Source organism: Lissotriton helveticus, chromosome 4_1 (assembly GCF_964261635.1).
Source record: "Lissotriton helveticus chromosome 4_1, aLisHel1.1, whole genome shotgun sequence".
NCBI classification, from domain to species: domain Eukaryota; kingdom Metazoa; phylum Chordata; class Amphibia; order Caudata; family Salamandridae; genus Lissotriton; species Lissotriton helveticus.
In genome coordinates, this window is record NC_136063.1 from 2,106,343,848 (window position 1) to 2,106,366,591 (window position 22,744).

Sequence of the window (22,744 nt, forward strand, 5' to 3'; positions counted from 1 at the left end):
GTTAAGTAGCAGCAGTGAGAGAAATGCAGCCTGTAATTAGCAGTAGATAATAGAGCCATTACACTTGAACGGTTCAGCTGCAAATCAGTTTGATGTGGATGTAAGAATTAGCGAGAGGAGAATGTTCGTAAAGGCAATTTTTGTAAATGTTAGGGTAGGCAAAACGTAAAATTTTATGAAAGCTGCTTCCACTAGTAGTTACAAGAAAGGATCATTAGTAGAAGGAGATCTACAGGTTATTGGACAAGGGGACACGTCAGAAGAAAGCGAAATTTAATGGAACATAGATAAAAGAAGTAACAGATGCCTGCAGTATCTGGAAGAAGATGGGAAGTGATGTGTTCACCTGTGAGATGCCTGCAGAGCTTCAGCTTCTGAGACATGCATGAATAGGAGGAGTGCACAAGAGAAACCATGAGGGTTTGGAGTAACAGCAGATGGAAGGGCTGATCAAATCATATTGATCTTTTAATAAATGGCTAACTCAGATGAATTCCACTGAGGTGGCATAAGGACAATTAAGTCAAATTAGCGTGGTGTGTAGTTCCAGGATTGTTAAAGGATCGATGCCCATGCACACTATTGTCCAAAGGAGGAGTCACCTATCTCGTGACTTCCAAAGACTTTTCCAAGACAATAACAAACTGCAAACATCCGGGCCCAACACCAGATGGCGATCTGTGCATAGTGTGTGAATTTGCAGCTCTACATGCCAAGGCCAGATGCATACTGGTAAGTAGCAATTTGCTTCTTAAGAGGAGGTAGCAAGGAGACGAGGAAAATAAACGTTTCACTGATAGTTTGTGCTTGTGAAGTCATGCGATGGAGGATGGAAACGTGTGGTCAGTTTACAGTTCCTACCACGATTGGGCAACAAAGAATGGAGAGGTGATTAGTACATGAACTAGAGTGAGGTGTAGTGAAAGCCAGTTACAAATGGAAATCGCAATACAATGCACTGATAGTTTGAGAGCGTTCGCAGGAGGTGGTACTAGCCGGACGCTGCACTATAGGACATCAAAGGATGTTATCCAAGGATTGGACAAAGTGTGGGGTAGTGCTGTAGTGGGAGCTATAATTAACAGTGGAAAACGTCTTAATCCCATTCCCATATTACACTGAATGGGCATAGCTAGCAATCTCCCTCAGTATGTGGATGCTACCTCCCATGCCCCTACTTTAAAAGATATCGATTTGTTTTCTAATTATGGCCAAATGGTTTATTTTACAGCACAATATTCTAAAAAGAATTTCCTAAAAGGCTGATAGTTTTAAGAGAAACTCATGAAATATTTTGGTGTTTCAGAATGTGGCACAATGCGCATTATTTCACTGCAAAGACAAATCAGTTCTTTGCCTGAAAACTGTGTGTCCTGCTTCCTAAGGGCTGCTGTCAGGACTGATCGCACTGAGGATTTGTGAACCCACCGAGTCCTGAAAACAGCCTATCATGTGTGCTTTGTCCCCACATTCTAGACCTCTGAATATAGAAAGGGCTGGGGGAATGGGTCTAACTGAGTGGCGAGGAGTAGATGAAAAAGTAGATCAACAGTGTGCCCTTTCTGGCATTTGAAAAAGTTGTGTTTAATATCACACGTGTGTAATGCTGGTGTATATTGATTTGATTCTGCACCGTGTGTACAATGCTGTCTGCTACAGTTCGTTTATCTTTTGCTGCTCCCATCCACTTTGCTAACTTGGATTGGATGATATATGTGTACCTGTCAATCACAGCTTTGCAGTGATGCATCTTTGTCCACTCTTTCCTTGTCCCTCCTCTCCTCCCTCCTTCATACCATGTCCCTCCTCACTCCCTCCTGTGCTAGTAGCAAGGTTTAGCTGCTCCAACAGCAAGAGGACTCTATTGTCTTATCAAGTTCATCTTTGGAGTAGGAACTCTGTGGCCACAAGTGAACTTCCCCAAGAACTGTTCTAACCTTAAGTATTCTTTTTTCCAGGGACCTCCAGGACTTCCTGGATTTCCAGGAACACCAGGTCTTCCGGTAAGTAACATTTATAATCGATATTGCATATTCTGATGCTGTTATAGTAATCGTAATTATTGTTCCTCACCATTAACACCTTATTTAAGTTTTATAATTTTAAAAGTTGGGATGATTGTATTTTACTTTTGTAATCATTTCAATGAATGTACATTAAGGTACACTGAACTCGACTGCGGTGGGCGCGGGGGGGGGTGGGGTGGGGGGTTGGTCTCCTCTGCATCGATATTGAACTTGTTTTTTAAGTAAGGCTGGCATAATATTTCCCAAGCGGATCGTATATATTTATCAACTATGCCTTCAATATTACACTTTTTTTTTACCTTAGCTTTATGCAATATTCCCTAATATCATACTGGACATTGTTATAAAAGGTTATGTTTGTAAATTCTGTTTCACTTTATTTTTTAAAGGGACTTCCTGGCCAAGATGGGGCACCTGGACCTTCTGGTATCCCTGGATGCAATGGAACAAAGGTGTGTTTCCCTCCATAAAATGTTGTTTGTTTGAGGTAACTCTGTGTCCAAATTTTGTTTCAACATCTGTATTCTTTTGGAGAAAGCTTTGAAGAACGAGCCTCAAAATTCTTTAGGAAAAACTGTCTTCCAAATCACTAAAGCAGATCATTAGGAATTAGTTAGTCGACTTGATCCTTGGGAAAAGGGAAGTATTGATTTTACTCCTATCACTTCATCTTTGCACCTTTCTCGCAGGTGTCGAACTGAGTAAGCGCATTCTGAAGTACTAATGTTGGTGATGAGAAACCTCTGTAACTACATCTGTCCATGAGTCGGCAAAGTGCTACAGGCACAATGGACATCTGCAGAAGGTCATGCGTCCAGGCCACATCAGAAGAGGGATATCATTTAAACATGAGGTCTTCACATCAAACTATCCATAAAAGTCAGAAATGTAGCCCAAATAGATTGAGACAAATGTGTGGAACAAAATGTAAACTGAGAGCCACTAGGAATGGGCACAGTAATGTTGGACCCAGAGATTGAAGGAACTGGACTTGGCCACAGATGAAACTAGTGAACGCATAAAGAAGCACTTGTCGAAAACCACTGCTGGCTTAGGTTCTTTGTCAGGCGTAGACAGGGCGTAGAACTCTTTGACTAATGTTTGAATTACAACTTCAATAGTCAGATTTCAACATCATTTGTAGCACAGCTGAAATTCAGCAGACCTGAATTGCTAGCAGATACTGCTGCATCTGTATTTTTAAAGTATGGCTTATGACAATAAATGCAAGAACATGGTAATTCAGCCACTAGATTTAAGTGTGTGCAGTAATGGCTGAAACTGTGGGATATACTCCACAGAAAGACCACCCCCAGAACCCCAGATCCGATGAATTAACATGTTATTGACCACTAATGCCACCACATCTGCGACCTTTGTGTAATAGTTGCACACTACAGTGATTATTGTAAGTATTGCAGGTCTGCATTCCCTCCGGATGTACTTACATCATCTCACTTAATTGTTGGAAATACTGGACACTCACACTGCTGGCATCTTGTTCTGCCCTTGGTATTATTGGTTTCTAAAGTTTTACCACTGGGGCAGTTCTAACATAATACTGTGCTAAATTATGATCTAGTTCTGCAGATGGGAACACTTGTTTTTTGCTCTAGTCCATTCCCTGTGGACCAAAGACTACCCGCTGAAAGCAGCATCCCCTCTCAATTCTCTTGAACGCTTCTCATGTGTCCAGTGCCATGAGGAGAACATCTACACCCTATTTATGGACTAAAGATCATCATTGACCATCTCTACCTGCACCCTAAAGCCTCATTGGGTGGGTCAAAGAAGCAAGCTGCCTCTAGATCACCCAACAGCTGAGGCTCAGCATCTTCCTTGAAATCTCAATATTGCGCAATCGATATCTGGTAGGGTAGCATCCAATACCAGCTTCTTTAGTAGTCATTGAATCAGGACCGATGATGGGACCACCTTTTCATAATGGGTGTTGTTGACTAATATGGCTGCTAATGGAACTTCTGTGCTAATGGTCTTTACAGATGCTTAGGAGGCAGAGGTCTAAGCAGGTGACCCAGTTTATTCTCCTTGTGAGATGAGGGAGTTCTGCAATATGAACTGGCAGAAGGTGATCTGAAAGAGGTCGTAGCTTGGAGTACAGACTGGTTAGGTTATTCCGCGGTGAAACAGCAGCCCTGAGAACAGGTTGAAGTCTCTGCGTATTGCTTCAGTTGGAGCAACACAGATAACTGTACCCTGGATGAACAGATATTCCATTGTATCGATGACGATACAAAAGGGGATGATGGACAGAGCGTTTCAACAAATCAAACACTCACCCCCAGTCAACTGATCTGGGTTTAATCCATCACCATTCTTTAGTTCACTCAGCCACCCCAGTTCGGATGTATGACGTTACAACGCATACTTTTACTCCGCGTACCATTACAACGCGGTATTTACAACGAATACCGTTACAACGCATAGCGCTTTGGGGTGCTGGATAGTGGTAAGTATAATTTACTATTCTAACTCCAGTCCCCGTGGACCCTAGGGAAGGTGTTGGATAGTAAATTAAACTTACCTCTTATCCTAGAGCGCCCCCCAGCGCAATGCGTTGTAATGTCATGCGTTGTAATGCCCGCGTTGTAATGGTAGTGCGGAGTAAAAGTTGCGTCGTAACGGGTGTATACCCCCAGTTCAGACATGGCTATATGCAAATCACTCTGACCCTGTGCCTCATGGGAACAGTCCAGCCCGAACTGCCAAGCCATGTCTTCCCTGGACCGGAAACAAGCATCCTGGGACCGGTTTCGGATGCATAATCCTCATCAGCCAGGCTATCTTGAATCCAGTGGCCAAGTGAACAAGGGACTCACGTCTGAGCATACCCTGCCACACTTAGGGCGAACAAAGCGATACAAAAGGGGATGATGGAAGGAGCGTTTCAACAAATCAAACACTCACCCCCAGTCAACTGATCTGGGTTTAATCCATCACCATTCTTTAGTTCACTCAGCCACCCCAGTTCAGACATGGCTATATGCAAATCAGTCACACCCTGTGCCTCATGGGAACAGTCCAGCCCGAACTGCCAAGCCATGTCTTCCCTGGACCGGAAACAATCATCCTGGGACCGGTTTCGGATTCATAATCCTCATCAGCCAGGCTATCTTGAATCCAGTGGCCAAGTGAACAAGGGACTCACGTCTGAGCATACCCTGCCACACTTAGGGCGAACAAAAATTGTATCGATGGCTCCATGCAGTGACAATCCTTGCACTCATGCAATATTTTCCCCACAAACGTTGACATCCATATCCAAGCACACTTGCAGTAAAAGGGGAAAGAAGTAATTGTCGGCGATAAAATGAGTGAGGTGTCAACGTGTCTACTCACCGTTGGTGCTGCTCAGTGTAAGACAAAGTAAGGATTTTTATAGCAAATGTATAGCTAAGAAGGTTACAACATCCTCTTGTTCTTCAAGCAATTACATCAGAATTCAGCTTAATAAAAGGCGATGGGAAGTGAATGTGCTTTGCCAAGCTAAGTATGGATTAATCATATTGACTCTGTGTGGGGCATAACATTGATTTTGAATATAGGGTGACCTGCCTTTTATTATTCTGCCTTTTGTTTCCTATTTTTACCAACGATTAAAACTTTGCATTAGAGATTAATAAGTGCAAAGGGTAAAAAGCTCTCTTTGCATGTCTCAAGTGAACCAGTGGTGACAGAGGGGTGAGTGCGGAACTATGAAAATTTATGCATAGCTATGTGCCCCTTGCCGATGGCAGCAGCATGGTTAACAGTCTGATTTCCTTTCATAAACCATAAAAATTAAGAGCTTTAGTCTGACTGCTTCAATTGATGTGAACTTTGATTACCCAGAATGCATTATTTTGATACATGAAGGTCCAAGAGTTAGACAATCTCTCTGATGGAGATATTAGTTCCCAAGCACAGTAGTGCAAGGTAAATGGCCATTATGGTTGCATAGCTCGGTCGGTTTCTGCAGAACATCACATTCAGCCAACCAACGTAAAAGGCGAAAATATAGCTTGAGGTTTGTGTTTCTGATATAACTTCCTAAAAAGGCTCAGAAAACCATAGAACCAGGATCAGTGATAGAAAACACTTGAGTTTGGGCTACGTGTGCTGCGAAAAAAGACTGTTTGCTGCTTAAGGGGTGCAAAGATCCCTGGATCACGCTCAGCCATAAATAATGAGGTGGTTTCATCCCTGTTTTTCTCACCTGCGGGTTTGCAGGTTGTCGGTTTTCTCCTTTGTTTCTGTGATAGCAGCCTGGACTATGAGATTGTACTTTGAGAGGTCCTACTTGTCACCTGTGTGAAGGCTCTGATGGTTTCGGTTACTCACAAGTTTTGAAAGCTGCCACCTTCATTGCTGCGTCTTTATGCTGGATTACATGTTTGCGGATTAGACATATCTTTCCCTTAATTCCATGGGGTTTGAAGAACAGTCCCACATGTTTTCCTTGCTGAAGAATGTTTTGGTGCAATCTTAGGTTCAGTGATTGTGTCAGTGGAGCTAATGATTGGCACATGATTTAAAATGAAATGATAATAGAATACACAATCTGATTATCAGTTTGATATCACCAGGTTGCATTACTGATCTGTTGGGCACCATTCACAAATGGCAAGTAAGGTTAGATTTGTCTTCTCTGTATGTAAAAAGGTTGTTTGTAACATTACAGTGCATTTTCCTTCTTTTCCAGGGAGATCGTGGCTTTGATGGTGGTCCAGGCTTTCCAGGTTCGCAGGGTAATCCCGTAAGTATGACTTTACCCTAGTTCATACTATAACAATTGCTTCAAATATCTCTGCTGTGTAGCAAACATGTCCCACAGAAATAGCATCCCTTCGCCCAAAAAACACACACCTAGTGTATTTGGCCAATTGAACACTGAGCCGGACAGAAAAAATGCCATATGTGCAGCCACCCTTTTAGCTAATTCTGTGCCAGTTTGTATTAAGTTTCAACAATCCAATCCAGAGGTCAGGGCGAGTGAAAGGTAAAACCCTTTGCTTGAAATGCACATCTCATAATGTCTCCTAATGTCTCTAGGTAGGACAGGAAATGGGGACCATTACCTCAGTGCACTTGGAACAATCCCATGGTAAACATATGTCACAGAAGTGTTTGCATCACCGGAACCTGCCCCTGCTCTGTGGTACAAATCCTGTAATGCTCTGATTTCTAGTTTCTTTGCACGAGTGACAAGCGTTTGTGAATCTTGTCCATGAATGCGTTCGCTCTTTACTTCATATTTTGCACACCACAACACATCTCTTCACTGCCATTGCCATTTCATACCGACATGCTATTCCCTGTTCTACACACTTCTTTCAGGTCTTAAAAGCGCATGCTGTAACCCCTCCAGATTTACCAGTCCGCGTGCTCGTAAGTGGGTGCAAACAGCAACCCATATACAAAGCCAATACCTTTTCTTTGCTCCATCCTAAATGTGGAGCAGCCCTCTGGGCAGCAGTATAGGTCGTGTAATAACCTGGAGAAACCAAGGACGCTTGTGGATCAAAACCTCTCTGGTTCTTAAAGCTGCTGGTTTGCAGAAGTTGGCCGGCTTAGTGTTGAAATTAAACCCGGATTGCATCCGTGAATGAACTCTAACATATGACAAAATAAGTGAAAGTGTATGACGGCAACAGGGCTAGGGCTTTGATTTAGAGTCCATCGGCTAGAATACAAACCTGACGGATACCCTGTCCGTCGTATTAGAAGTGCCTTATTTCCAATGGCACTTGTAATTTGGTGGTCGGGATATCATCACATTTGTGATGGAGTAACCCATCCACCAAACTCTAAATCAGGCTCTATGTTGCATTTAAGGTCCTGACATCGACTTGGAACGGGTTGGAGAGTGTAGACCCAGCATGGAGAACATTCGGATACTAAGAGAGCTATGAGAGACTCCATTGGGCAGGAGACTGTGGTTGAGCTGTTCTGTTTGCTGTCCCTTGCTCTCCCCCATCCTAATCTTTTTGATTTGTTCCGGCAGTGCTGGCTGTTTTAATTTTTTAATTCATAAATATAAATATCTGAATAATATTCTCACAGCATATTAATACAAGGTCTATTTTATTTCTCTTTAAAGGGACCCCCAGGTCTACCTGGTCTGAAGGTAAGCGTTTTTCTTACTCTTATGAAAAAAGTAGCATAACCTGTATTTAAATATTGTAATATTAATTTTAATTGAATTTCTAAAATTTTAATCTCCACTGATTCTGAATTATTTTCCAGTGGCAAACCATGGACAGTGCCACTTATGATCTTACAGTGTACACTTGCGCTGCATCGTGGATGGGGTGCATATAACTTTAGCTGTTGTTGTACGCGTGGCTTGACCTCTTGCATTGCTTTCCGAAAAAAATTGTAATGTAGATGTTAGCTCTGTTTTTTCCAGCCCAATTTTCATGCCAACAATGTCACAAGGGATTAAGCCTCTTTTTGAGAGGATAGACCTGGTCTTGTGATGGTCCACAGCTCAACTTCCCACAACATTCAATAAATAAACTTGGTCCACAATGTGTGGAAACCTTCTTCACCCATCACAGTCCCACCAGCTCTGCTGGTTAGTGTGTGGCATGGGTAGTATGGCTCCAAAGGCTGAGCTCGTAACAAACAAAAGGATGTGAGATCACAGGTGGGCCTCACACTTATTAGATAGCCTTGTGTTTTATATCTACTGATTCCAATTCTGTTTTTACTTTGAAACTTGAGGTCCAGGTGCATGGATATGGACCTGGGCTTGGGGTCAGTCAGGCTGTTAAATATGCTGACTGTCATTACTCCCTAGTAAACAGGATCGCGTGGTAGTATCTGCTACAAGCTAATATTTGTAGAGTTACGCTTTGTTTCTGTTATTTGGGAATTTGCATCAAAGAATTCACTACTAACTTCAAACTTGTGGACCTCAAAATACAGTCCAATCTTGATATTCCCTGAAAGCACTATTCTGGGTGAGATTCTATCAGAATGTGTAGCATTTTATGAGAGAGATGTTTTTAAAATGGAACTCTTCCCAAATATAGCATAGGGGAAAAGGTTCCCTAAAATTTCTTGGGGTGTAAACTGTATAATTTTGCTACTCACACATTCTAAATGGCAATGGGTGGTGCAGGACATCATTATTATTTTGTATTAGCATTTACTACTCCTAATCTGGCATTGAAGTGTTTTGCGGTGGGTAGCACACTACTCCAAACCCCTAAAGTTAATGATTGATCCAGTGGTTATTAATTATTGTTGTAGATTTGTTGGTAATTGGGTTAGTCTTGTGCCCTAAGAAAACTGGACAGTTTCCTAAATTCTCAAGTGATGGTGTATTAAGTTAAGAGTTATCTGTATTTATTAGAGTGTACTATTGCAAATGGAAAAAGGATGAGTAAACAGAGTGGGTAGGTTACTTATTGTGAGATAGGAAGGAGAGGTTAGAACAAAATGAGAAGTTGTTGCTTATGGAAGCTGGATGAGTAGATAGGTTAAAAAGCTTTTCATATTGCAGGAATAGTTACTCGAAAGGAGAGTTTATTATTCATAAGCATACTGAAGTTTAGTGGAGAGTAATGCAGCAGACATGGGAAGGGGAAGGGTGAACACAGAGGCACTAAGGTATGCAGAGGATAGGGGTAAGGAGACTGTCATTAATTTGGAAGGCATTAGGGGGAATACTCCCTAGCTATAAATGTGGTTATTTTCATACAGGTTAATTTTAATATTGAGGTATGATGCAATCTGAGAAAGTATAAAGAGTAGAAAGAAATTTGAAAGTTGATTATCTGTGGGCAGGTGATAGTAGTTGTTCCAGCTTAGGCTGTTCTGTTTGGCTATTGATGATGTTAAACAGGTTTGACTTTGGGCTTGCTTTTTAATATTGAGTACTGATTTATCTGGTATATTTGTATAGTGGGTTATTTAGGTATTTATTTTGAGATTGAACAGTGATTAGGGTTTGCATTGACCATACTGTTATGTGTTTGTTTGAGAAAGACCCATGAGTGTTCCAGTTTATAGGGGTTGTGGTTCTCTCTGATATTAGGTTTTTTTTGTCAAGTAACTCTGAGGATTTAGCACTTGTTTGATTTTAGAGGATCCTCAATGCTTTCTATCTGAAGGCAAGAAATGAGAAAGTGTGAACTCTGTGTTGGATCACATTGAGAATAAATAAGTCTACACCATCCTTCTGAACTCTGAACTCCTTCTGATTTCCAGAATATGGTTATTAAGGTGAAGGAACTTCATTGGAAATCTGATAGCATTGACTCTAATGAGATTATCAATTGCTATACGATACTCAAGTGTTGGAAACAAATTCTCATTGGCCTGAAACCAAAGCTCATTCAAAAAGTGACTAATTCTGCCAAAAGTAATGTGTCTAAAAAAGACTCCAAGCAAATCACAAAATCAAAATAACAGCTATGTCACACTTTCAACTATAACTTACAGGGAAAAGCACTAGATGTCTGATAAGCCTAATAGTTTTGCAAGTCACAATTATCCAATTGTTTTGGTGAAGATAATCCACTTAATTTGCAAGCTCTTTAAAGGACAGTTAAATAGGATTTCAATGTCTGTACTGAAAGTGAGGATGACGCACTATCTGAAAATATAAGAAGGATTACCTCATTTCCAGCGCAAAACCCTTACAGACCTTGCTCATTTCCACACATTTTTCAATAGAACCTGGGCAAAGCTGATTGTGCTGGTGTGTTAACATGCCTTAGGTTTATTTTATAGTATAGCCTTCAACAAGGTGAACCAAATTAGATACAGCACTGCTTAAGCACCAATGCGCAAGCTCAGTTGGAGGGAGAAAGACAGGCCAGGTTTTCCTGACACTGACTATGAATATTTTTGAAAAAAAGAAGAAAATCTTGCTTACAGTGGATCCGAATGTTGTTTCTCAAAACAATCCGGAGAAGACCGCATACTTCCATCAAATATGGTCCTCTTCCTCCCTCTGTACAATTGAATGAGCACAGAGCACCTTAGACCTGCTTCTGAAGTTTCTAAGTTTAAAGGAATTTTATTTGGTAAAAAGAGAAAATATAATACAATAATCAAAACACATTTTCTAAAAATAGAATAGTATTGCTTGAGCTTATGGAGGGAGGGATAAAAGGGGAGGGAAGTGAGAAAACATAGGGGGACAGAAAGAAGGAAAAAAGGGAGAGGGGAGGTAGGGTAAGGTCCGTTAAAGTTATAAGCAAAAAACAATAGTTATACATGAAAGATCCTACTACATTAAATAGATCTATATTGATAGAATAAAAATATTAAAAGCAACAGCATTTATAAAGTCAGGGAGGTTTGGATACTTCTTCAGAGTAGGGGTTATGTGCAGATGGTAGTGTTGCTGATACATCTAAGAACTCGGTAACGGGTAGCCAAAGTATATCTTGTTTAATAGCTAGCGTGATTGGGTGTACATATGCCCTATCGAATATATGGTTGTAGCAAACTCCATACCACCATGCTCGAAAAGATACAGAAGAGGCATCTTTCCATGACTTAGTGATTTGCTGGAACACAACAGCTATAAGTAAATCAATAATACGAATGTCAGTGACATGAGAGGACCAAACTTCGGAGATGCTACCTAGAAAAATATGGGGAAGAGAGAAAGGAATTTGAGTGTGAAAAATAGAATTAATTTTTTGCCAAACTTGGGTCCAAAAAGTATGAATAGCTAGGCATTCAAATAACATATACTTGAGCTCTGCGGAGAGGGCAGTACAGGACCAGAGGATATGGTAGGGTCAATAGTATGTAGTTTAGCTAGAGTGATGAGACGTCTATTATAAATAAAAAACAAAGTTTGAGTATTGTTGGCTGCTCTAGAAGACTTCCTTACTTTAGTCCAAATCTTATTCCATTTTGGAATAGGAAAAGATTCCTCCAAATCAGATTCCCAACTACATTCTACCTGTGATTTGTCACGAGTAATAGGGATGTCCATTCCATTTTTATAAATTAAATATGCGGAAGGGGAGTTACATAAAAACGATTTTGTGATAGGAGGTGAAGAGGTGAGTATGCGATCCGAAGCTAAAGTGTTATAAGAGGCTTGAGCGAATCCAATCAGAGACATATATTTGGATTGGTATGAAGAGGGAAGAGAAAAGCAGGAAAAATGATGGCAAAAGGATTACAAACACCATCCTGAAAAAGCTGATGAGGCCACTTAAGCCCATAACATAACCAATCTTTCCAAAAAATAAAATTGTTGTTAAGTTTGATATTCTTATTATACCAAATTGATGAATTTAGGAATTGTGTGCGGTCATCTAGAGCAGAAGAGAAGAGTGGTTGCGAGCTTTTTTATTAAAAGCAAATTTGGCCTTAATAAGTTAACTCAAATCAAAGTGAGCCTGTGTAGAATAATAAGAGTGTTCCAATTGCTTAATACGCAAATTAAGTAGTTGAATGGTTTGAGAGGAGGCTTTCTGCTTCTGGGAAATAATGAGTCTCTAGAAGCAGCTTTAAAAGTGTCCCAAATAAGTTGAGGAGAGGCCCGGGGAGATTATTTTCTATAAAAAAAGTGTCAGCAAATTTCTGAAATGCAGGTTTAAATTTAGTATCCAAGAGAAGGGAATTATTAAATCTCCATCTCCGAGTACCTTCAATTGTTATGTTATGTTATGTTATGTTAAAATCATTTATTACGCGCAGAGATGCTCCAGCAAAGGAGCGACCTGGCGCCCGACAGGGTAGCAACACAACACAACTGGAAAGAAACTAAGGATCTAAGGGAACAAGAAATTTTTAACAGCTCGACGAAAAGAAAGCAGATCACCAAGGGCACGGATCTCTAGGGGAAGAGAGTTCCACAGTACTGCGGCGCGTACTTGGAATGAGCGGCCGCCAGCACGGCTACGCTTGAAGCGGGGGACAACCGCAAGTTCGAGGTCCGATGATCTTAAAGAACGGACCGGAACATAGAGGGACAGCAGGTTTGAGAGAATCAAGGCAGGAGAGCCCATAAGGATCTTGTAAGCTACACAGAGAACCTTAAACTGGATCCTTTGCGCAATCGGCAGCCAATGCAGGGCACGCAGGGTGTTGGTTGTGGGGCAGAATCTCGGTAAGCCCACTACTGCTCTAGCCGCTGCGTTCTGTACGCGCTGAAGGCGGGTGATTTCGGCCCTGTTTAGCCCTACCCAAAGGGAGCTGGCATAATAAATCACCGTTGCCTGCACCACAAGTTGCCTGGTCGTTGCATCGAAGAATTTTAATACGGGATGTAGTCCACGCAGGATACCAAAGCAGCAGGCCGCCGTGCGCTTTGTGTGGCAGACGAAGGTGAGGGTTGGGTTAAGCCACACCCCAAGGTTTTTTAACTCAGAGACCGGAGTTGGCGTGGGACCCAAATCCGAAGGCCACCACCTATCTCCCCAGAGTTCCGTTTGCTTGCCAAAGATCATAATTTCCGTCTTATTTGCGTTCAGCTGGAGACAGTTGGAAGTCATCCAGCTAGCGACCGCCCGGAGTCCATTCTGGAATCTGGGAGCATCCACATCAGCATCCCCGCTGAGCGTAACCGCTAGCTGAGTGTCGTCAGCATATGACACCATGGTCATACCCCAGTACTTGACAACCTCAGCCAGCGGTCTCACGTAAAGGTTGAATAACGTGGGACTCAGCGAGGAGCCCTGCGGGACCCCCAGATCCAGAGGATGGAATTTGGACTGGTAGGGCGGAACGGCCACGCAAAAAGATCGGTTGGCAAGGAAAGAACGGAACCACTGGAGTGCGGGGCCGGTGACGCCTGCTTCCTCCAGACGTTGCAGAAGGATCTGGTGGGAGACGGTGTCAAAGGCGGCGCTTAGATCTAATAACACCAGCGCCGCCGTTTGACCCACGTCGAGCAGGGAGCGCAGGTGTTCCACCATAAAGAGGAGAGCTGTCTCCGTGCTATGTCCAGCTCGGAATCCATTCTGCGTACTGTCTAAGATGTTAGCCCGTGAAAGATGGTCCGAGAGGGCAGAATTAACATGCGCCTCCGCGACTTTGGCTGGCCACGGAAGAAGTGAAATTGGGCGGTAGTTCTCAGGTTTACTAGCATCCAGAGTTGGTTTCTTTAGGATGGGCGTAACTACCGCCTGTTTCCACTTAATTGGGGGAGTAAGTCTAGATCTAAGGCTACAGTGGTATGGTCTGAAATCAAGATAGATCCTATGTCAGAATGGGAAAGGTGTTGGGAAAGGGCCTTAGAGGTAAATACGTAATCTATACGTGAATGAGAGGAATGGACCGGAGAAACGTAAGTATATTCTTGGAGAGTGGGATGACATAATCTCCAAGCATCAACAAGGGAACTTTGAGCTATAGTAGAGGTAAATTGAGTGTGAATGGAAGAGGGAATACATTTGGAATTAGAATGTCTATCTATAAAAGGATCGACAACCATATTACAATCTCCACCAAGGATCAAATAGTCATCAGTATATGTCATAAATTTAGATAAAATCTGGGGCCAAAAAAGCTTATCATGGGTAGTGGGCGCATATAAATTAACAATGGTCAAAGGGATTTTATTAATTAGTAAGGAAACAGAAACCCATCTACCATCAGAATCTGTATCTTGGTGTATAAGTTGGACATTTAAACGTTTATAACAAAGAATAGCTACACCATTTCGTTTCCTAGAACCAGGGGATGCAAAAATATGACTCGCCCATTGTCGCTGTAGCTTAGCTACCTCTATACTTGTCACGTAAATTTCTTGCAATAAAACAATATCACCTTTCAACCCAGCAATATGTAATAAAACCCGTTGCCGTTTTATGGGATATCCTAAACCTTTAACATTCCAGGATATAACTTTTAACAACATCTAAGAATCCAAACAATTAAAAGAGCTTGATATGAAAAAACTGCAAATTAGCAAAATACAATAATGCAATATAAGTAATTCTCCCCAGTAAGAGGAATCCAATAGAGTAACAGTATAAATAAAGGAGGATATAAAGTAGTAAATAGAGCAACAAAGATCGAAAACCAAGTAATAGTGAGAAAGAAAGAGGGAGGACAGTAAGAGGAAAAGAAAGGAAAGAGGGACAGGAAGGAAAAGTTGGAAAACACATAAAGAGATGAAAAAGACAGGAAAGAAAAAATATGATAGAGGAGATATTTTGGAAGAAAAACAGTACAGAGAAAAAATAAAGAAAGACAAAAGGACATAACAAAACAAATAATGAACATGAGGGTGGTGGAGCCACATAAAGATGACGGCTATGATCAGGCGGGAAGTCCCAGGACAGAGACGGGAAAGGGAGACACCATCCAGGTGGGAAGAATAATCACATATCGGAAAAACATGACAAACTGCACCTGATAGTAAAAAAACAATTGGATATAAGAGGTACGACAAAACAACAATAAACAATATCAATAGAAGTAAAATGTATATATTAACAAACAACAAGAGGCATACCAAAGGAACAATAGAAGATAACAATATAAGTAGAATACAGATAATAACAAACAAGGAAACAATCAAATCATCGATGAATGAGAGACATCCATGTTTCCTTCTTTGCAGTTATCCAGGAAATGTTGTAGGCGAGCAGGATCTTCATAAGTTGTGGTTTTATTGTTGTAAGTCACTTTCATAAGGTAAGCATGGAACAAACCATATCTAGCGTTCAAACTATGAAGAGCAGGTCTCATGTCCAAAACTTTTTTCCTTCTGTCAGCTGTCGCTGTGGCATAGTCCTGAACGAAGAAGAGTTTGGATCCTTGCCAAGAAATGTTCCCTTTATGTCTGGCAGCATGTAATACCTTACGCAAATTGGTGTATTCCCAAAAATATAGAATAACACCTCTTGGTTTGATTGAGGAGTAAGATGATCGTGGACTTTGACCCAAGCGATGAGCATTCTGGATATTCAATTTTGGAATGTCAGGAAAACCCAAAAGACTCGGAAGAAAGGATTGAAAAAAGGAAAGAGGATCTTAACCTTCAAGACCTTCCGCAAGACCATAAATGCGCAAATTTTTGCGTCGATTACCATTCTCCAAATTTTCCACTTGCTGTTTAAGGAGAGAAATCTCTAGATGCATAGAAGGTACTTGATTGGTAACAGCCTGAACAGAGTTAATTCGTCTTTCCAAGTGATGAACATTTTGTTCTATATGTGACCATTTGTCTTCGAGACCTTGGAGACGGATATTAGTTTCTTCCATATAAGGCTTGAGAGCAGGTAGTTCAAGGATTAGTTCCATAGAGATTGGTGTTGCAGAAGTGGAAGAAGAAGTTGATTCCTTCTTGACACGTTGGCCTGACACAGCCGATGAGGCAGAGGCTTTTTTAGATTACAATTTAGAGGCAGCTTGAGACAAAGTAGACAACGCGCTACTAGAGGCAGAATGACCAGAATCTAAGTCCTCCATATTTTCCTGTAGGATACTAAAAGGATTATAATCCTCTAATGTGGAACAGTTAAGAGGAGTACCAGTACTTCGGGTAGAGCGAGCAGTTGCCATAAAGGACGCAGTAACAGGAAGTTCCTTATGAATAAAATACATGTTTTAGTACACACTGCTTAGTAGAGACAAAAAGTCAAAAAGTACCTCAGGGAGCAGCTACTGCAAAGAGAAAAATAGAATAAAAATGATGTCATGGAGAAATGGGATCCCAACATTAGCATTCACCAGCATTCACCAGAGAGCATAAATGGAAATAAAGAGGCCAAACATGCCTAAGTTGGAAAATGTAGCATGAGAGTTTCTGGGCAGCGAAAATATGAAAAACAAAATGGCGGCAGCAACTAATGAGGAGCGGCCGAGCGGGAAGAAAAAATACGAAAAATGCTCACCCTGGACACATGTAGGCACTCCAATGGGCACAGCAGCAGTTAATGAGCGTTGGTGTGTGGATTACTGGGCCGGAGAACGAGTAGAACCGCCAGGAGGAGATCCGTCTCCCGGCGCCGTCACGGAGCTCTACATGAAGGCGGCCATCTTCTCAGGCGCCGAAGCCACCTGGTTCTGAAGTTTCTATCTGAATGCAGCACCGCAGCGTCAAAGTGGTGTGGCGCTGCACTTTTGGATCTAATCGTGATCAGGGGTGAGGAATTCCTATCTCCCGACGCCCGAGACATCTAGATTTCTTACAAGGGCAAGAGGTTTTGATTTCTAACTTGTCCAAAGGACAAGTAGACAGTCTTTTGCTTTCTCCCCGAGGCTCTTGTGGGGCTTCCAGGCCCTCCCCTGGTTCTTTCATTTTCTTCGAGATGCAGCTCCAGAACACAGACATCACTGAAATGTAAGAGGCTGCCTCAAGGGCCTCATGGCTCCTGCTCTAACTTTAACCTTGTGACCCCCCTGCCTTTTATTGTGTGCTTCACCCTTGGGCCTCAAATCGGCCCCAAGATCCCTCCTCACCCTCGCCTCCAGGGGCCTATGATAAAGCTCATGCTTTCCCTTCTCGTACAGCCCCTGCACAAACCTCCTTTGCACTTTGCTTTGCCTGTACGTTTCACTCAGTGCCTGTACTTGCTAACCCCACCCCACCCCCCTCTGCTGCCCCCTCCGACTACCCTGACCTGCTCCCCTTGGCCTCTCATATTTTACCGCATCCAGGGCATACATTAAAGTTAATAAATTTGCCCATGTGGAATGATGCAATCCTCAGGCGCACCTTCATTTCTCTCCTTGCACTGGGCCTCTCCTCTCACTTGGTGTGTGCACCAGGGGCATCTTAAACACGCCGCTGTAGCATCTACAGCAGCTGTGGAGTTCTTAATAGGCCTCTTCTTTCTGCAGGTCCAGACAAAGGTTCATAATTAACCTGAAATGGTGGATGGATATATACATGGATGGATGAATGAGTGAAAAGATGTATGTAAGAATGGATGAGTGAAAGGATGGATGGATGAGTGCAAGGGTGAATGAATTGATGGATGGGGTGAAAGTGGATAGATGAGTAAAAGGATGAATGCAAGAATGGATGAGTAAATGAATTGATGGATGAGTGAAATAGTGAAAAGATGGGGTGAAAGTGGATGGATGAGTGAAAGGATGGATGGTTGAATAAAAGGGTGGATGAAAGAAAGAGGGGATGAATGGCTGATGGATGGGTGGATGGCTGATGGAGTGGATGGTTGGGTGGACGGATGGATGGCTGGGTGGACGGATGGATAGATGATTGGAAGGATGGATGGATTGATGGGTGGAAAGATGGATAGATTGATGGGTGGAAGGATGGATAGACTGATGGTTGGATAGTTGAGTGAAATGGTGGATGGGGGGATGAGTGAAAGGGAAGATGGATGAGTGAAAAGGAGGATGAATATGAGTGAAAAGGAGGATGAATATGAGCGAAAAGGAGGATGGATGGGGTGAAAGACGGAAGAACAAAAGGATGGATGGAGGGATGAGTGAATGGGTTGATGGATAGGAGTGGAAAGGAGGATGGAAGGGTGAAAGATGCAAAAGGATGGCTTGATGGAGGGATGAGTGAAAGGGTGGATGGATGGATGAGCGAAAGGATGGATGTATGAATGGAAGAAAGGGTGGATGGATGAGTTTGAATGATCTATTTGGAGCTGGAAGGATTAATTGGGCCCCAAGGGCATCGTGAACCACTCGCTTTAGCAGCTACAGTGGAGGTGGAGCTCTTGATGAGCCTCCTATGTCTGCAGCTCGGCAGACAAAGGCCTATAATTAACGTGTACGGGTGAGTGAGTGAAAGGATGGATGTGTGGGTGAAAGGGTAGATAGATGAGTGAGTATGAGTTTAAGTGTGGCTTCCTGATGGATGAATGAGTGAAAGGATGGATGATAGGGATGGTGGATGGACGATGGATATGTTGATGAAGGAAAGGGTGAAAAGATAGATGGATTGCAGGGTGGATGGATCAGTAAGTAAAAGGATGGATGAATGAAATGGTAAATTGATGGATGAGCGTAAGGATGGAAGAGTGAAAGGGTAAATTGATGGATGAGCGGAAGAATGGGTGAGGGAAAGGATGGACAGATGGCTGAGATGGATGGATCTGTTTGGGGATGGATGGGTATTTTTGGATATGGATGTGTGGATGGATTAATTGACAAACAGAATGGTGAAAGGCTGATGAAAGAATGCATGGAAGCCAATGTAAAGGTGAAATGCTAGATATCAGTGGGTGAATGAAAGGATGAATGGGTAGATCTGCAGAACAAAGGCAAAATAAGGAAATCACTAGTATTCAAAACCTTCTATACTATGAGCCTGACATAACCATAGAGGCTATTATCCAAGCTCTTATATAATGAGTGCTGCCAATTTTTGATGGTACGCTACATGATGGCACCAAAGGGACAAGTGGATTTTGTACAGGACAAGTAGATTTATGAAGCTACCTGTCCTATGGACAAGTAGATATTTTAATAAATTCCACACCCCTGGTGATTAGTCCTGCATCTAGGAATGTTGCACACTTGTATTTACAAAACCATCCTTCACCAGTGCGAACAACATATTATAATGTTCCTACACAACTAATCTACTCTTGTGACTAAGATAGTGTGCAAACCTAATAAACTGTAGTGTGTCTATAAAACGAATCGAACCTTATGGTGGCAAGAACTATTTTGAAATGATGTATGGAGTTTTATTTATACCGTCTAATATTTCCTTTCGTTAAAAAAAAACCAAAAACTAACCTAAGTCAAGTTTAGCAGAAATTGTTGTGACGTGTACCAAGAGGTGGAAAGACGAGTGTCTGTTCACAGCAGTTTGCTAATCTTATCATATGACATTTGTTCAAAACACATGAACAATCATGGTGTCTAAGTTTTACCTTATTCACATTAATTATAGCACACTGGGTAAAGTAGACTTGCTTGTTTGTCTTTTTTGCTCGGGACTTTCAGGTGCAGCGCACAGCTTTGTGCCAGGTGTATGCGCCTGCAGGGCATAACGTAAATTCATTTATCACATTATTTGTTTGCGCTGGTGCTTTATTTTCAGATAGAACAGCTTGGAAACAGTGGGCAAGCTTTGCCTCTCCCTGTTTCTGGGCAGTGCTGCCTGAAGATCTAAAGGACTAACTCATAGAGATAGATATTGGGTTACATGAGTTGATTTCACGCCCTAGAGACACATAAAACTGGAGCTGGACTGTTCGCTGCACCGGAAAAGATTATCACGATAAGGCCCCTGGCCAAAATGGAAGAAGCATCCAGGGGGCCCCACATCACATTTTGGGCCCAGGCTGCACTAAGGTCTTACAAACCTGCCCTCTAACAACATAAAGCTAACTACACATCTAAGGCTGTTTCAAACTTACTTCAGTTAGACTGAGCTCACTCTGTGTTTGTAGTTCTAGAAGTCAGTTTATTGACATTACAGATATGAATGGTGTCAAGCTAAAACAGCTGATCTTTATATACCATAAAAGATGCCTTCCCACCTTTGTTTGGTCTGAATATGGTAACCCACTGAATAGAACTTCTTAATTTCAGCTGCTTTGAAGAGGTGTTTGGAGAAGAGTGTGAAGTCCATTGAAAGCCACCCTTACCTCTGAACTTGTATTTCCCATCTAGGGCGAACCTGGTGATGTTTTTATGTCATCACAGCCAGGACAGAAAGGAGATGGCGGTCTGCCAGGGCTGCCAGGGCTACCTGTAAGTAATCAGATCCTTTCCATCGAAGCTGCTTTACATTGTCCTACCTGTCATATGGAATTATTCTCACACGTTATGCGCTTTGCTCTTTGTTATCCTTTTAGTTCTGAAAAGTGCTAGTTAGTTTATAGTCTTTTAGAAATTATATGGTAATTTATATTTTGATGTCTACTTAGTGAACCGGGTTCGACGAAGAACTTTTACCTCACAGTGAACCTAACTCAATTAGAAGGAAATATTTCAATGTAATGTAATTTCTTAGTGCCTTGCAGTGACCAGTACGTGACATATATGGCTATATAAATGCTCCAAATGAATAAATATATCTCAGACTTACTTTATATGCTCAACGTTGAGTCCTAGGAATGCCGCCTGACTTTTTGCTGATGAATTGTCCAATATGTGCTGTGGTTTCATGCAAAGGAAGCCCTTTTCAGATGTGCTAAGAAAGGTCTGTCATTCTGATAGTCAGGTCAAAACACCCAATTAAGCCAGGTGTTCATAGCTTTTATTGGAATAGATGAATATAATATAATAAGGTGAAACCTTGCATACCCTGTTGCAGCTGTGTGTTAATTGTGTGCCTGATATCATAATGAAAATGTATTTCAATTACAGAACCAGGTTATCTATATCCATTAAGAACAGCAATGTAGTTTTCGTTTACATCAGTGGTTCTTACCACTAGGGTCTCAGCTCACAAATCATTTTGCCCAACTGTGTTAAAGTCAAATGACCACTCTGCACTCCAGAATTCCCAAAGCTGATGGAAAGATTAAGGATTAATGCACTTTCAAGTGCAAACACAGGAATACTGGCAGTGAAGCAATTGGGCCAGCGGTTGAGGGCTTCTGGGTTAGCCCACCCGCTGAAGTAAGTGAAACCCCATAAGCCCATGCATATTTGCAGACCCTTTGCTGACCGATTCCCACCCAAGAAATGCATGCAAATTCAGAGTGGTCAACCCACACCCATGGAAGGAGCTGTTCCATAAAGATTTGTTTTAGTCGTAATAAAACAGAAAAGAGAAATGTTTAAAGGCACCTTTGGGTCACGTTTGCAAATGCAGATTGTTTGACCCAATGTGAAATCCATGTGTACATTTTATGCCTTTGAGTACTTAAGGTAATCTAGGACAGTCATATATTTCATTCAGCAATCCTGGAATCCTTTGTAAATCCCAAATACATTGGGAATTTGCTTCAAGCGTAGAAGTAAACTTAAGAAAACAAATTTCCAACTTTCAGAGCCAGGGCTTTGGGACTGGGACTCAGTGGACTTGGTCAGTCAGCTGTGTTAAATATGACATTTTGCCTTTCCTTAGGGACCCTCTGGGCCGACTGGAGTACAAGGACCGCCTGGACGTCCTGGCCCGCCTGGTTTGACGGTAGGCTTCCAGAATTGCTTTTGGTCTGCCTGTTTCTATACTTCAGCCACTGAACATTAAAGCAACTGACTATGAAGGCTATTTTATTTCCTTATGTTTTGGAGAAGCTGGGGAATCCTAGCGTACCATTGGAATAAATTTAGTGGGTTGAAATGTTTATCCGTGGATGAATGATGTGCGGCGGATTTGCAACATACTTATAACTGATGTAGGTACAAAGTGGATGTAATTCAGTGGGTTGAAATGTTTATCCGTGGATGAATGATGTGAGGTGGGTTTGCAACATACTTATAACTTATGTGGGTACAAAGTGGATGTAGGTAGTACGACGCGCCTTAATCTTCAGACACCTGGAAGACACAGTCCAGCAGGAAGGAACACAACCTGCTGTAATTGGTGAGCCATCAGCACCCACAGCAATCAGGCTGCCATAAGAGAGTGGCCAGGATTGCAGAAATCTTCCTCCTGTGTCTAGAAGACCAGAAGGCGTTTTCAACAAAGGTAAAGTTACTGGAAATATTAATGTTTTCTTGCCTAAAGTGTTTCTTTAATGTTTGGGTGGACATGTGGTTTCATAAATGAAGGTTGCCAAAGCCTACAGCCAATCAAAATAAGAGTAGATCATATTGCAAATCCCACAGAAGCATCAGCTCGTTTTGTCTACATTATGGATCTTGAATGAGCAATGGCTTGACATGGGGTTGTTTCATGT

At 42.0% G+C, this 22,744-nt stretch overlaps 1 protein-coding gene across 1 annotated transcript in view; it reads left to right on the top strand.

The window, feature by feature from the left end:
• Positions 1 to 22,744, top strand: part of COL4A5 (collagen type IV alpha 5 chain) — a 433,650-nt gene that overhangs the window by 136,403 nt on the left and 274,503 nt on the right. The window contains exons 5-10 of the mRNA XM_078688785.1: positions 1,959 to 2,003; positions 2,417 to 2,479; positions 6,730 to 6,783; positions 8,128 to 8,154; positions 20,565 to 20,645; positions 21,970 to 22,032. Coding sequence (XP_078544911.1) covers positions 1,959 to 2,003; positions 2,417 to 2,479; positions 6,730 to 6,783; positions 8,128 to 8,154; positions 20,565 to 20,645; positions 21,970 to 22,032 — 333 coding nt within the window. The remainder of the gene's footprint in view (positions 1 to 1,958; positions 2,004 to 2,416; positions 2,480 to 6,729; positions 6,784 to 8,127; positions 8,155 to 20,564; positions 20,646 to 21,969; positions 22,033 to 22,744) is intronic.